Source organism: Tamandua tetradactyla, chromosome 1, assembly GCF_023851605.1.
Source record: "Tamandua tetradactyla isolate mTamTet1 chromosome 1, mTamTet1.pri, whole genome shotgun sequence".
In the NCBI taxonomy this organism is placed as follows: Eukaryota; Metazoa; Chordata; class Mammalia; order Pilosa; family Myrmecophagidae; genus Tamandua; species Tamandua tetradactyla.
The window spans coordinates 27,046,281-27,060,729 of record NC_135327.1 but is presented as its reverse complement, the minus strand read 5'-3'; the positions used below and the strand labels follow the sequence as shown (position 1 = coordinate 27,060,729).

Here is a 14,449-nt window from a genome sequence, read left to right as displayed (position 1 = left end):
TCGTGTTTGTATGTTATGTTTTATCAATCAGATAATTAAAAAAAAAGATACTCAGCCTTTTTCATAATATAACAGAAGCTAATAAAAATTAGTAAGATATAAGCTTTCACCTATCAAATGGACAAAGGTCAGAAAGTTTGGGAACCCACCATTGTGTATTGTGTATTGGCCAAGGTTCTCAGAAGTCTTCTGAGAACAATTGAACATAATCCCTGTGTGACCCACTTCTAAGAGTTTGACGTACAGGTATACTAATACATGTAGAAATGAAGACTGATCAGGATTGTATTATTTGTAGCATTGTGTAATAAGAAAATATTGGAAATAGCCTAAATGACAACCATAGAACAGGTTAATTTATGGTGCATCCATACTGTGAAATACAGTGCCACTGTTAAAAGATGGAAGTGGCTCTTTTTTCATGTGTTACAGAAAGATCTCCAAGATGTATTGTTACCTGAAAAAAGCAAGTTGTGGAGTTGTATGTATTTTGTACTATAATTTATATTTTAAACTAAGCAAACTACCCATATACATAGGCATCTACTGATAGAATGCTTCTTGAAGCATTCCCAAGAAACTAAGGCTAGTGATTGTGATTGCCTCCTGGGAGTAAAAATGGGTGGTTGTAAAACAGAGGTGTAAATTTTCATTCTAAACTCTTGTATACCTTTTGGATTTTGTATCATGTAATATCCTTCCAAATAATAAATTAAGGAAAACGTAAAAGAAAAGCACTAGTAAAACCTTATATATAATGGAGACCTTTGCCTGGCATTTAATTTGACATCACTCCATACTTAAACAGTTCTTATTCGCTCATACACCAGATACTGATTGAATACCTGCAGTGTGCCAAGCACAGTGCTAGGCCCTGTACATAACATGGTGCATTAAATAGGCATCCTCTCTCTTCTCATGGAGCTTACAGTCATAATTTCACTTTCTTCTGCAAAACTCCAATTAACAGGAAAGCTTAAAAGCCAAAGGGTTAAGTTCACTGGATACGAAGTTGTGGAATCTGTAACTTTATTTCAGTTGTGCTGTGGACCAGATGCTCACCTCTGATCCCACCTGTGTTTGGGCATAAGCCAGCGGGAAATGAAAGCAGGATGAGAGTACAGTTGAGTCGTATCATAGGTAGGGATCACATTTCCAATTGGGTATTAAACCAAGACTGAACACTGTTAAAATGTTGGCATCATATATTCAGTGTTGAGATGCTCATGCCATGCCAGATGCCCAAGAACTGAGGCTGACTGGTTAAAGAGCTTCACATTTTCCATCCGACACAGTCATCAAGAGAAGTGGCCTGCAAGATCACGCATGCTATTTAAATTATTCTTCCCCTTCCTTCTTTCCCCTCTTCTGGTTGGGAAAGAGCTGTGCATACACAGTTAAATTCACATGAATGACAAGAGCTCTGTACCCAACATTATGGGAATTACCACTGCAAGGAGATATCAGAAGAGCAAGTTGCAAACTCATCCAAGTAGACGATGTGAATGTGTACTTATTTCTCTAGTACAATCAGCATTTAGATTACAGGGTTATCTTTACAACACCCAAATGCAGCAGCCACTTCTCTGGACAACTATTTACACCATTATTTTTATCTCCTTGATAGTTTGGGAAGCCAAAGTTTAAAGGACTATTGAAGAAACGAATTTGCGAATTATAACATTGAGTTCAATTAAAAAGCCTTTTTTAGCTGAAACAGTTTCTTATAGCACCATATTGAATTCCTGTAAAACTGTATTCTGTGTTTCATGAGACATTCAATGTTACATGAAAAGTTTTTGCCCTTGGTGATTATGGGTTCATTTACTTTAAAGCATCATATAATCTTTGGATTAAGAGAAAGTTACCTTTTGTGCAGGGATAATGGGCTTTAAAAAAAAAGTCAAAAACATACGTAACCAGTTTTCTCGTGTTGTTGTTTGTATCCCTCTGCAGTTTCGTGCATTGGCACCAATGTACTACCGTGGGTCAGCTGCAGCCATAATTGTTTATGATATCACAAAAGAGGTAAGCAAGACCATATGGAGTTTTCTTTAGATTATTTTGAAAACTCTCTTTTGGTTGCTTATATTTCCAGTTGTTTTCTCCTTTTGTGTCACAGGAGACATTTTCAACATTAAAGAACTGGGTAAAAGAGCTTCGACAGCATGGCCCACCTAATATTGTAGTTGCCATTGCAGGAAATAAGTGTGATCTTATCGACGTAAGGTAAGTTATTAGAGCAAGAGATTACAATGATGATTATATGTTCTGTTTCTTACGGGGGAATATCCAATATAAGTATCTTGCTTTTATTTTATCTCTGACATTGAAAAATTCCCTATTGTTGTATGGTTGGAATCCTGAAGTTTCCAACTAAATTGGCAATTTTAAGCATCTGGAGCTAAATCATATTATGTCTGTAGATAGGAGGGTCACATAGTGGTGGGCATTATGTGAGATCAGCATGGCTCCCGTGGCATTAGGGGGCATGAATGAAGAAAGAGCATTTATAGACAGTTTCTCTGGACCACTAACATGATTCCCAAAGCAAGAACTTTACTTATGAAAGGAAAACAAGCCTGCCATCCTAGTGGATAAACAGCTGGTCATGCTGAGTGTTGTGTTACTTTGTTTAACCATCGAATGGTGTAGGGGTGGGGGTGGGGAGCCTCCTATTGCGATACATTCACCAGCCATTCGTAATGTCTTTTGCCATCATAAATTTGGTTAATGACTGGGTAAGGGGGATAACCTTAAGATCTTGACAGGTAGAATCTGATTTGCAATTGTTGCCTTCCAGAGAAGTCATGGAAAGAGATGCCAAGGACTACGCCGACTCCATCCATGCAATTTTTGTAGAGACCAGTGCGAAAAATGCTATAAACATAAATGAACTCTTTATAGAAATTAGTGAGTATCTCTGGGCCTTATGTGTTTCCTCTGTGCAGAGCAACTTAAAATAGAATTATCTTGCTGGTTAGAATTCCAGCCTTACTTAGAGTAGTCTAGTCTCTGTTATTGTTCTCAGTGGAATGAAATTGTGAACATAAGATTAACAGCAGCTTTTGGATCGCGTTATAATTGCAGGAGGGCTGCTGCCTGACAACCATTGCCATTCTGTAAAGAATGTTGCTGCTGAATAAATATTGCACAGGGCGTGGAGGTGGAAACTGTCATTTCTCCCCCTTTCCCTCTTCAGATGTATTTCAATAGTTGTCCAAGGTTATTAGAAATGAATAAAATAAATAAAGGGAAATGAAATGCAGGTGTAATTCTACTGTAAGAAACCCCTCAAAAATCGATGCTAGGCAAGTGCAAAGGTAACCTCTCTTCACACCTCTCCTCCTGCCCTTTCCCAAAGTGTTAATATGGTGGCACTAGACAGGAGAAAGGCTGCTGCATACCTTTGGATCCTCTACAGATCGTATCTTTGTTTATTCATTTCATTGAAATTCATCAAAATATTTATTGAGAATTGTTCCCAGCTCTAGGGAGACAGCTGTGAGCAAGATAGACGTAGCCCCTGCACTCTTGGAGTACACGTTCTACTAAGAGAGACAGACAGTAAACACAAAAATAAATAAGATCATTTCAGATAATAATAAGTGATATGAAGAAAATAATGTAGGATGACGTGAAAAAGCATCCGCAGGGTGGTCCAGGAAGGCCTCTGTAAGGAGGTAGTATCTGAGCCAGAACCTGACAGAGCTGGCCGGGCAGAGACTGGGAATTGGCGTGAACTGAACATTTGAGATTTGTAAATGTAGGAAGGGAGGAAATCATCAACGCATGAAGGACTTATTCATTATGACCCACCATTTGGTTGACAACAGAGATTATTGACTGGAAAGTCTCTTGGCCATCATGGAAGAAAATGAACAAGAATTCTGATACCCGCCAGAGCCAGGCAGGGACTGCCTGCAAGTAGAGCTGGCTTGGGACAATCACTGGGTCTTGGGGGTCCCAGAAAGCCGTGGGGACTCTGACAGGTAGCAGGTGTGTACCCAGTTCCAGCCATTTGGCCCAACTGTTTGGTATTATTTTTTGTGTGTGGTTTTTGTTTGTTCTGAAAAAAACAGAATTCTGAACTTTTGTATAACATGCCCCCATTGTTTAGATTTGGCCACTAATTCATGTATTTTCAGAGTACTAGGCAAGCATAACAAACTCTCTGCCAGCCTAATATGACTGCTGGACAGACTGCCAGTTTGCAACCTTTACTCCATCTAACTATTAAAAAATCAAGATTTTTTTTGTCCTCTAGTTTGTAAAATAGGAGTAACAGATGAATTCTTGAAAGACAACATTGATGGCCTTTCAGAAATTTTGTATCATTTGAACTAAAGGTTGTGGCCAGGATATGGAGAACTAGCAAAGCTTCCATCCTAATCTTTTTTAAAGATGCATGCGTTCATTCACTCAGTCTTTACGAAATACCTCTGTGCCAGAAACTGTGCTAAAAGATACTGGAAACACAAAGATAAAGAAACAGACTCTCTTCCCTTGAAGAATTTATGATCTAATGCAAGGGAGATAGTCATATAAACCAAAGTCTAAGAATGTACTTCTGGTATCTTGACTGATTTTAGTACCTCAGTTGGAGAGTTTAGGAAATGGGAGGGAGTCAAAAAGCCTTTGTAGAAGAGGCAGCTCTTGAGTTATCAGCCAAATAGGTGGATAGGTGATTTAAGGTTTCTCTTGAAATTGGCATTATGCCTCACAGAGCAGTAAAGTGAAACCTGTTCATCCTCTTGCATTGTTGGTAGGAGAGTAAAGTGGCACAACCTCTTCACAGAGCAATTTGGCAGCTTCTGTCAAAATTTAAATTGCACGTCCCTGCATTTGTGCTGGATAGATACTGGGAATACAGTATGTGTCAGATAAATACTCAGGAGTAGAGTAGCATGACCCAGCTGCTGCATTCGTGTTGATCTGTCTTACATATACACTCAGGTTCACAAAGATATATGTCCAGGCATAGCTTTTACATCATTCTTAATAACTTAAAAATACTGGAAACAAAATAAATATCCACCTATAGGGGGACAGTTGGATAAATTATGATTCCTCCATACCGTTCAGTGTTATAAAACTATTAAAAAGAATGAGGCAACTCTCCCTGTACTTGCATGGAAAAACACCTAAGATATATTAAGTGAAAACAGCAAGATGGAGAATAATGTATACAGTTTGCTCCCATTGGGGTTTTAATAAGGGAGGGGATGGAGTAGGGATATGTGTCGCATGTGCTTCTTTATGCATAGCTACCTCCAGAAGGCCGTACAAGAGAAAGGTCACCGCAGTTGCCTCTACCATGAGAGGGTCAGGCATGTACTGTTGAATTTTGTTTAACATGCATATGTATTATCTACGCAAAATGAAACGTTTTAACATGTAGTTTTTTGGTTTTGGGTTTTTTTTTAAATTAAAAGTGTTTTTACTAAATGCAATGTAATGTCCTGGATTGGATATTGGGACAGAAACAAGACTGGTGACATTGAATCAGGTCTGGAGGTTAGTTAATAGTAATGTGCCAGTGTTGAATTCTTCACTTTGGCAAATATCCCATGATAATATTAGATATTAATATCAGGAGAAACTGGGCAGGAGACCTGCTATATCTTTGCTATAAATCTAAATCTAAATGTAAATCTAAAATTATTCCAAAGTAAAAAGGTTGTAATTTTGTTTTATTTTAACGAAACCTGTCAAATTAAATCCGCAAATTGTTGTGTCTGAGAATGAGAACAGATTTGGAAAGTTAAAACTCATTCCATTCCTTCCTCTCAACTTGGTTTAGGTCGAAGAATTCCATCCACTGACACCAACCCGCCATCTGGCGGTAAGGGCTTTAAACTCCGAAGACAGCCTTCAGAGCCAAAGCGAAGCTGCTGTTGACCAGCCTCAGCCTCTCAGACTTGATGAAGTAGATGGTCCTGAAAGTTAATGGGGGTTGAGGTCCCTGCCGCCAGTTTGCACCGGTTTTGGGTTGTCTTTGCTAAGAGGATTCACATAAATTGACCAGATCCGTTTTCTCTTTGAGGACTGCAGCACTGATGTTTCAGTCTTTGGACTTCTAATGGGTAAAGAATCTCTGGTGTACAGAGGGACTGCATCACTGGTTTTTTACCTTGCTGAAAAGGAATGTATAATTGTATGGATGGTAGGATTATTTTAGTTTTGTAATCAAGATTGTATGTAACATTTTTAAAGGGAAAATTAGCACTTTTGTGGTTCTTGAAGGGAAAAGAAAAGAACTTTGTGGAGATTCTGACTTCCTTGGCTTCACATTACCACTGTTAGAGAGGTGGACCATTTAAAATGTTGTAATATATTGAAAGTGGAGTGATGACAATTATTATTTGAAGCAAAAATGTGTTATTGATAGAAGCGATGGAAAGGATTTCATCCCCCTACCATCTCTGAAGCACTCAATTTTCATTGAAAATATTGGTCATGGATACATACAGTAAATTAGCAACAAAAACAGCAGATGTGTAGTTCTGCTCCTTGGTTTGCATTCTGAGTTTGTGGTATGAATGTGTTACCAAACACATTATTGGCACCTTTTTGAGTAAGCTCTCACACAATCAAGATGGTGGTGATAAGGAAGCTGTCTGGAATAAATTAAATGTCCTATGTTCTAAACTGACTGACAATGATTTTTTAAAAAAAAAAAGAACAAAGAAAGAAAAGAAAGTGGTGTAGATGCTGTCAATTTTTTATTTAACCCAAATATTTTGGTGGGTAAAACAATTATCTGTTGCTTAGCATATGTAAAGTTGTAGTCTATATTTATGAGACCAGTGCTTAAAGTATTATAAATTATGTAAATACACTAATAAATTCTAAGTTGCATTCAGTACTCACTTAATCTTGCAGCCAGTCTTGTGTCTGCCCACCCATTTTTTCAGCCTGTCCATGGGACACTCTCTTGTGTGAAGCACAAGATTCATGTTGTGCAAAAGCAGAGCACTTAACTTACAGTCTTTAAAGATTTCTCGGCCTTCCTTCCCACCCACCCTCCTTCCCTCCAAGTCCCATCTGGAAATCATAATAAGACACATGCCACCTTGGCAAGCTTGGCCAGCCCTCACTAGCACTGGGGTGAAAGAAGAGGCTCCAAGCTCAAACTCTTTTACCTGGCCTTGGGTAATCAGTTTCTTTTAGCATTTACGGCAACCTCAGACCAACTGTTTTAAGGGAGCTTTCCTTGTTAACAATTTAGCTTATCTTTCAGTTTCCTATATTTTCCCCCACCTCTGTTAGTAGTTAACACTCTTTTCCCTCAGGGAGCCTAATAAAGTTTTTAATATAATCTAAAAATAAAGCACTGAAGTGAAGTTGGTGAAAATTTGTTCCTAGTCTAATTTGGCACCCTTCCAACCTGAGTATTGTAGGGGAAGGAAATTTACAAAATTAAATAGGAAAGGAAACAGCTTGAATTTCAAGCTAAATTGTGTTTTCAGAGCTATCCCTTAAACTGAACAGTTGAAACTTTTAAAAATAATCATCTCTTCTTGGTCCCCACTTGATATGGGTAGGTTTTAATGGGAAAATTATAAATCAGAATAAGTAAAAAAAAAAAATTCCCTTTTCCCTACTGTATATCTTAAGCATTTGAAGTTGTTTTATTGTCCCGATAGAATTATATAGAAAAGAATGTAGCTACTGAAAATTCTGTTATTGTCATGTTTAAAATGCATGTGGCTTCTGTATCCCCTAGCATTTTGTTTCTTTCCTAACATTAAATTAATATGCTTTAAGGGAAAGGGAGCGATTCCATGGGCTGGACTCTTTCTACCTGAGAGTGCTTTGACTTTATTTCGTATATGTCCTGATTATCTATATACAGATGGAGTCCGGGAATCTGGCTACCGCCCTGGTATGTCCTAAGTATTCCCACTGCTGGGCCTCCATCTCCACGACAACAAAATAAAAACAAAGATTGCTTGGCTCATTACCAAAGCAGTGATGCATGTGTGGCCTTTTCTGTCTTATTTCACCAAAAAATGATGCAAGTCAATGATCCCCACATTTTTTCCACCAAATGCACCAGTTGATGTTGATCATTTCACAGTGTCTCATGCAGGGCGCAGGGCAAGGTGCCTCAATGTCTTCTCTTGTTGGTAATGCATCCAAATGTCTTTCATCTCATTGTGACATTTAGCCCAGCGTGGGTAAATCTCTTCAGCCATTTGCAGCTGATTTCTCTTCAGGATTTCTCATACTCCTTCCAGTATATACAGTGATTCTGTTTTGTTATAGCCCAACGTTTTATTAACAGAATGAATGGCCTGTAGTTTGTACCACACTGCTATGCCTCATGCGTTTCTGGGTCCTTTTCTCTTCTCCCTTTGTTTTCCTCAGTCTGTCTAAGAAACTGACAGGGCACTGTTTCTCATGTATTACCTTTTCTTTCTTAATGCTTAATAAGAAAGAAAAAGCTATCTGAGATCTATAAACCCATGTGCATTGAAAACGGGGAAAATTCTTCATTTATTTTCTTTGCTTCTAAAATACAAAGATGAACATTAAAGTCAGACACAGTATTTTATTTTGAGCTTTGGATTACTAACCTGACTAAGCAATGATCTAATACATAGCATAGTTATATTCTGCTCATTGTATTTTTTGTTATGAGTAAAGGCTAGGTTTCAAAGGAATTAAGACATAGTCCATCTATAAAAAATCTTTTTGTTTCCTTATGACGCAAGACCATTTTTTCAAACTTTGAGAACTGAAAAGAAGGGAAAAGCATTAATTGGCTACAAGTATTTATTGATTCCTTTCAGAGAAATTGAAATGAGCTCTTCGTAGGTGTCCAGCTCTAGAAACCCTTCGTCTCCAGAACTCTCCTTTCACCTAAGTGTTTTCTGAGTCTGTGATGACTAATTAACCATCATTTGGTAATTTAATGAACATAAAGTAAAAGTATGATTAAGTGTCCTTAATTTAAACTCTCTTTAAGAAGTGATTGGAGAGAAGTACCCACTGTCAGCCCTTCTTCTGGTTCCAAACGAAACCCGTCACTGCTTTTCCACCATGGTCATGATGAGTTCTTACTCTGAATAGCTGAAAGATTTAGTTCCTTTTGAAATGACTTCCCATGGATGCCTACCCATACCTGAAAGGATGGAGACTTTCGTATTAGAGGCTTGATCTTCTAAAGTGGGCTGATATCCTTCTTAAGGTTATCAATTTTCATCCTTTTAAAATAAAGGGAAAGTAAACCACATTATTTTAATTTCTAAAATCGTGATATTTGTCTCTTTTTCTATTTTCAAGGAGGAAAATGGTCCTAGGAGGCCTTCTAAAATTAAACTCTGAGAAATATAGTAATGAAAATGTCCTTTAGATAACTATTCCATGGCCTTTCTGGAAATGTCAAATCAGAATAGCTGTGTATTTTGGCATTGTGTTAACATGGACTCTTCCTTAGGCAGGTTTAATTCAGATTACACTGTACTAATTGATGTGTCAGTCTCAGAGCTCAAAAGGCATTTGTTCTTTGCCATGTATACTTTTTATATTCAGAGAGTGAATTGCAAAAGACATTATGTAAATTATTTCTCGCATTTTTTTCACTTTCTTCAGAGCATACTGAGAACTTGATACACGGGCCCTTAGAGTAGGAAATTCAGGCACACAGTATGTTTTATATATATAACAGATGAGCCCTCTAAACATCCAAATGTCTTTACAAGTACCTGTGTGAATAATGAGAGAATCCTTTCCTTCTGGAGAAAAGTTATTAGAAGCCCCTTAACTCCTGTCTATCCTAGGTACCTGCTTTAGAACATTTGTGGTGGGGGGGTGGAGGGGGTGGGGGGGTGCGGAGATGGGGGGATTGTGGATGACAGCCCACAAATTCAACCTGGCTGTCCTATTCACTAGAGTTCTATTCACTAGAATGTAAATGTGCCTCTTAACTCTATAATGAAAGTTAGAAGACAGTGATAAACTAGATTGTAGGAACTGTAAAAATCTTTTGTTATTTAAATTTGTTTAAAAGGGACTAGCAGTGTGAACTGGACTTCTGTGTACTGTTTGACTTCAAGAGAGATTCTACCTCTTAACATATAATACTTTTAAGGGAAGAAAGAGAATGTCCCTTGAAGGGTCAAGCTGTTACTGTATACCTGCCTTCAATTAGCTTGGTTCATCAAAATGTAAAAAATGATTCAAGGTAAAGTTTATGGGATTTTTTTTTAACTCTCATGGTTCTATGATAAAAAAAAAAAAAAGAATAGTCTAAGCAACAGAATTATCCAGGAGATAAACATTATACTGTGCAGTTTTAGAAAAGGGGACTGGAGGGTAGAATTTCGCCTGCCAGTTTCTCTTGACAACAGTGTTGCCTGTGTTGACTTCCAGTAATAGAAATTTAAGCAATTTGATTGTCCTATTTACAAGGAACATTAATGGAATTCTGGAGCAATTGTCCTATTTTATGTGCAAATGAAAGTCTAAAAAATATTAGAAGGGTATTATATTTCCCAGGAGGCTCCATTTTTTTAATCAAAGAGAATAAGTGAAAGATGGATTGTGAAGTTTCATTAGATATAATGAAGAAATGAATAAATAGAACCAAGAATTTCTATCTTTCCCAGTTTGTCCTTCAGATTTCTCTTAGTTATATAGGAAAATTATTTACTCTCCCAATGTAGAAGGACTTCCAGTAACAAAGATCAAATTTAATTTGATGATTTCACCATCAAAAAAACTAATATCTGTGTTCTTTTCTTTTTAGAGTATAATCAATTATAGATATGCTAGAATAGTTTTGGCTTCAAAACGAAAGGATTCTGAAGTTTAATGAAAACAAAAATCTTAAACTTTACATCTATTCCTTTTATTACATTAAACATTTTAGTTAGTAAGATTAGGGTATGTCTATCAGTAGATGCTGAAATTAATAGTGTCTATTAAATGAAAAAAAAAATTTTATTTTCAATTTGTCACCAGTTCATTTTCAGATCTCCATGGTGCCCAGTACCTCATCAAAATGCTTCATAATCAAAACAAATAATTAATTCTGAGTAGCTTTTCACAAGAATTCAAGTGCCAAGTTTTATTAGCCAATTAATGGAAAGTCTTAAGGTAGTACTGATTTTTTTAAGGGGGCTTCTTAATTGACAGTTTTAAACTATAAACCTTAACATTTTCCTTAATCAGGCAACAGAAAACATGCCAGTTTTACTGATGCCGCTTCTTGATTCAGCAACTTCTCAGTACTTTGTAAAGCAAATTGCTCAGTGCAGTACTTTGGAGGAAATCATCTTTTAAATAGCATTGTGCATGTAGGGCCAATAGTCTTTTACACAAAACTAAAATTTTAAAAAGAACTCCTACAACATCTTATGTCATGTTGTATAAAAGCTGGTCATACCTTCTGCTAGGAGAGTCCAGAGACCCAACTGACTGCCCATCTGAAGCAAAGGCACCTCTCCCTGGTGGAGCAAGCCCTGTGGCAATCACCATGCTTGGTTTCTGCTTGAGGACTTTGCCAGCACGCTGCCTGCAGCAGTGCCTGACTTTCCTCTGGGGTTTAACCCTAATATAATCAGTCCATTGCTAATCTTTAATGTATACTTGAATGTCCAGTTTTACCCCTAAAAAAAGTTGAAGACAGCTCTTGAGTATGTTGGCCTCTGCTTACTTTGAGTATGAGGTTATCAACATAATCTAACAAAATTTTGTCCTAATGAGGATCATCCCCATGATGCCAGAGTGACCAGTCAGTTCAGTGGGAGGTTGCCAGCAGCTGGCTAGTCAGAGCAACTGACTGGTGGTTCTGTTTCCAAGCCAGTTGTTGTATCGTGTTGACAGAGCTTCATTGCCCTGGGAAATTTTTTTGTTTTTCTTACCCAGCTCAGTCTTCCCATCATTTCTTTGAGTCCTTCACATAATTGTCAGTCATTCCTCTGATGTTCTTAAGAATTTACAGCTTGCCTTCTCTGTGACTGAAGCAGACTTCTTGCCTTATTTCTCTTCTCATTTTGCCATTGACTCTCCATTAGAGATGCTGGCACCAACCACCCCTTAGCGCCCATTTGCCCACTGAGTCCAACTAGAGAGTTGAGACACAAGCATGCCAGAAAACACAGAGGCGAATCTTAGGTGAAGAATTCCACTGTTTCCAGAGAGGGAATGGGAAGCACTAGCTTACAGTGGCAACACGACTGAGTCACAAAATGGTGTCTTGGTGGTGGTAGGATAGTTAGTTTAAATGTCCAAACTTTGCTTAGTTTTTAATAGTGCGTTTGCTAAAGTGTGTGGTATCTCAATCACGAATCTTGAAGAGAAACAACTATGGAGATGAGCCTTGACATTAAAAAAGAAAAGCTAAGCCGTCGTACCAGCAATTCTTTTTTCTCCTAAGAATGTTATGCCTTTTCAGGACCTGATGCAAGGAATAAGATATTTGTGCCTTTTAATAATAGCATCTATTATAAAATAAAGTAAAATTAAGTTGCTCACAGTTTTGGCCGCTTTGTAGCACTATAAGCAGCCCAAATTAATAGCTGTGGCTTCCCTGCATGACACATCGCCTGATTACCTGTGATGAAATATTGTAATGACGGTTTGCCAACCTGTATGGATGTTTGAAGACTTTATTTTTGCAGTCTTAACCTTGGGCTGGACCTAAGTCTATGTAAACCATATGATATCTGTACTGTTCTAGATACTGACGAAAGAAAACTAGACGTTTGGTTTTTGTTGTAAGCTTTTAGACTTTTCTTTTTTTATACTTATGCTGATAGTAGATAATTTGCAAGTGAAGGTTGACTTGGCATAGTTTAAAATGTACTGTTTTAGCTTGAATGTTCTCTATTAAACTTTTATAGAGTGTAACATGCTAAATCACAACAAAATTTGTTGATTGTAAGAAGGGGTGTAAAATTTTATTAATAAAATGCTATGTTTACAAATACATGGATTTGCCTTTCAAATTGTTTCTCTTTGTGCAATTATTTATCACATTCTGCTTAATCAGATGTTCTGAAGTCATTTGAAAATGATTTGATAGCAATGGTATTTGGTAAGGAGCCAAGGTCTGTGTGTAGGTTGAATCAGCATCACCAACTTCCTGCATCTTTAGTCTATATGATGCCTTGACTCCTCCCTCTCTGTATCATTCAGTTTTTAATATGGGAAATCGTGCTGGAGGCAGGTCTACAAAGCCCCTAGTGACCTTTAGAGAGAATGCTGCATCCCCTACAAGGAGAAATACTTTTTTCACCGACTATTTTTGGGATTTCACCAAAAATGCCAGTGTTTCCATCTTATTGTTAACGTTAACCGTGGAATCCCACACTGCCATTCATTGTCTATAGAAGTACAGCTGCACACACCGTAGGAGCTCACCACACACAGCCATTTTGGTGGGTACTCCAGAACTGGCATTTAGCACAGCCTAACAAAGGGTAAGCACTCATGTACAATCTATTTTTAAAAGCCATTATTCAGGGTGCACCAGTAGTTCAGTGGTAGAGTTCTCGCCTACCATGCAAGAGACCAGGTTTGATTCCTTGCCCGTGCACTCAAAAAAAAAAAAAAAAATCAACAAATGGTTCCTGCAATAATGGGATATTCACATGGAAAAAGAATGAAATGTGACCCCCACCACACAGCGTGCAAAAAAAGAAGCCATTAGTCTCCTTGATAATCCTTTTCTGACACAGTTAACTCTGTGATATTTGGTTTTGCTTGTTTGTTTTTTTCATTTTTTTATGTTCAATATATAGAAAATGCCATAAATCTTAAATGTACAGCTCAATGAATTTTCACAAAGTGGACACACCCACAAAACCAAGAAACAGAACATTATCCACATCTGAGAAGCCCCACCTTAAACCCTGCCAGGCAAGTTTCCTGATTTTTAACATCATAGTTTAGTTTGCCTGGTTTTGAGCTTTATATACACGCCCCATGGAATCATATGCCTTGTACTCTGTTAAATCTGGTTCCTTTCATTCATTCTCACTGCTGTATAGTGTCTCATTGTTTGAATAAGCACGACTTATTTATTCATTTTATGTTTATAAGCATTGGATTGTTTCTAGATTTCTGCTATTACAAATGTGCTGCCATGAACCTCTTCACGCATGTCTTTGGTACATATACATGGATTTCTGTTGGGTGTATATACTTAGGAGAGGAATTGCTGGGTCTATAATATTCTCCTTTAGTAAATACTACTAAGCAGTTTTCTAAAGTGGTTTTATCAGTATATACTCCCACCAGCAATGTGTGAGAATTCCAGTTGCTCAGCATCCTTGTCAACATTTGGTATATTCTTTCTCATTTAGCCATTCTGGTATGTATGTAGTAATATTTTACAGTGGTTTTAAATTGTGTTCTCCCATTCCATATTTGTTTTGTATGGCCTTCTAATTGTTTCTGAGAGGAGATATACTTCTTTTTATAGGGCCATATGCTC

At 37.5% G+C, this 14,449-nt stretch overlaps 1 protein-coding gene across 3 annotated transcripts in view; it reads left to right on the top strand.

The window, feature by feature from the left end:
* The window catches only part of RAB22A (RAB22A, member RAS oncogene family), a 94,930-nt gene extending 81,990 nt beyond the window's left edge, over positions 1-12,940 (top strand). For all 3 annotated transcript variants that reach the window (XM_077113118.1, XM_077113109.1, XM_077113124.1), the window contains 4 exons: positions 1,957-2,028; positions 2,123-2,229; positions 2,804-2,913; positions 5,804-12,940. In XM_077113118.1, coding sequence (XP_076969233.1) covers positions 1,957-2,028; positions 2,123-2,229; positions 2,804-2,913; positions 5,804-5,901 — 387 coding nt within the window. In that variant the 3' untranslated portion in view covers positions 5,902-12,940. The remainder of the gene's footprint in view (positions 1-1,956; positions 2,029-2,122; positions 2,230-2,803; positions 2,914-5,803) is intronic.
* Positions 12,941-14,449: the final 1,509 nt, after the last annotated feature.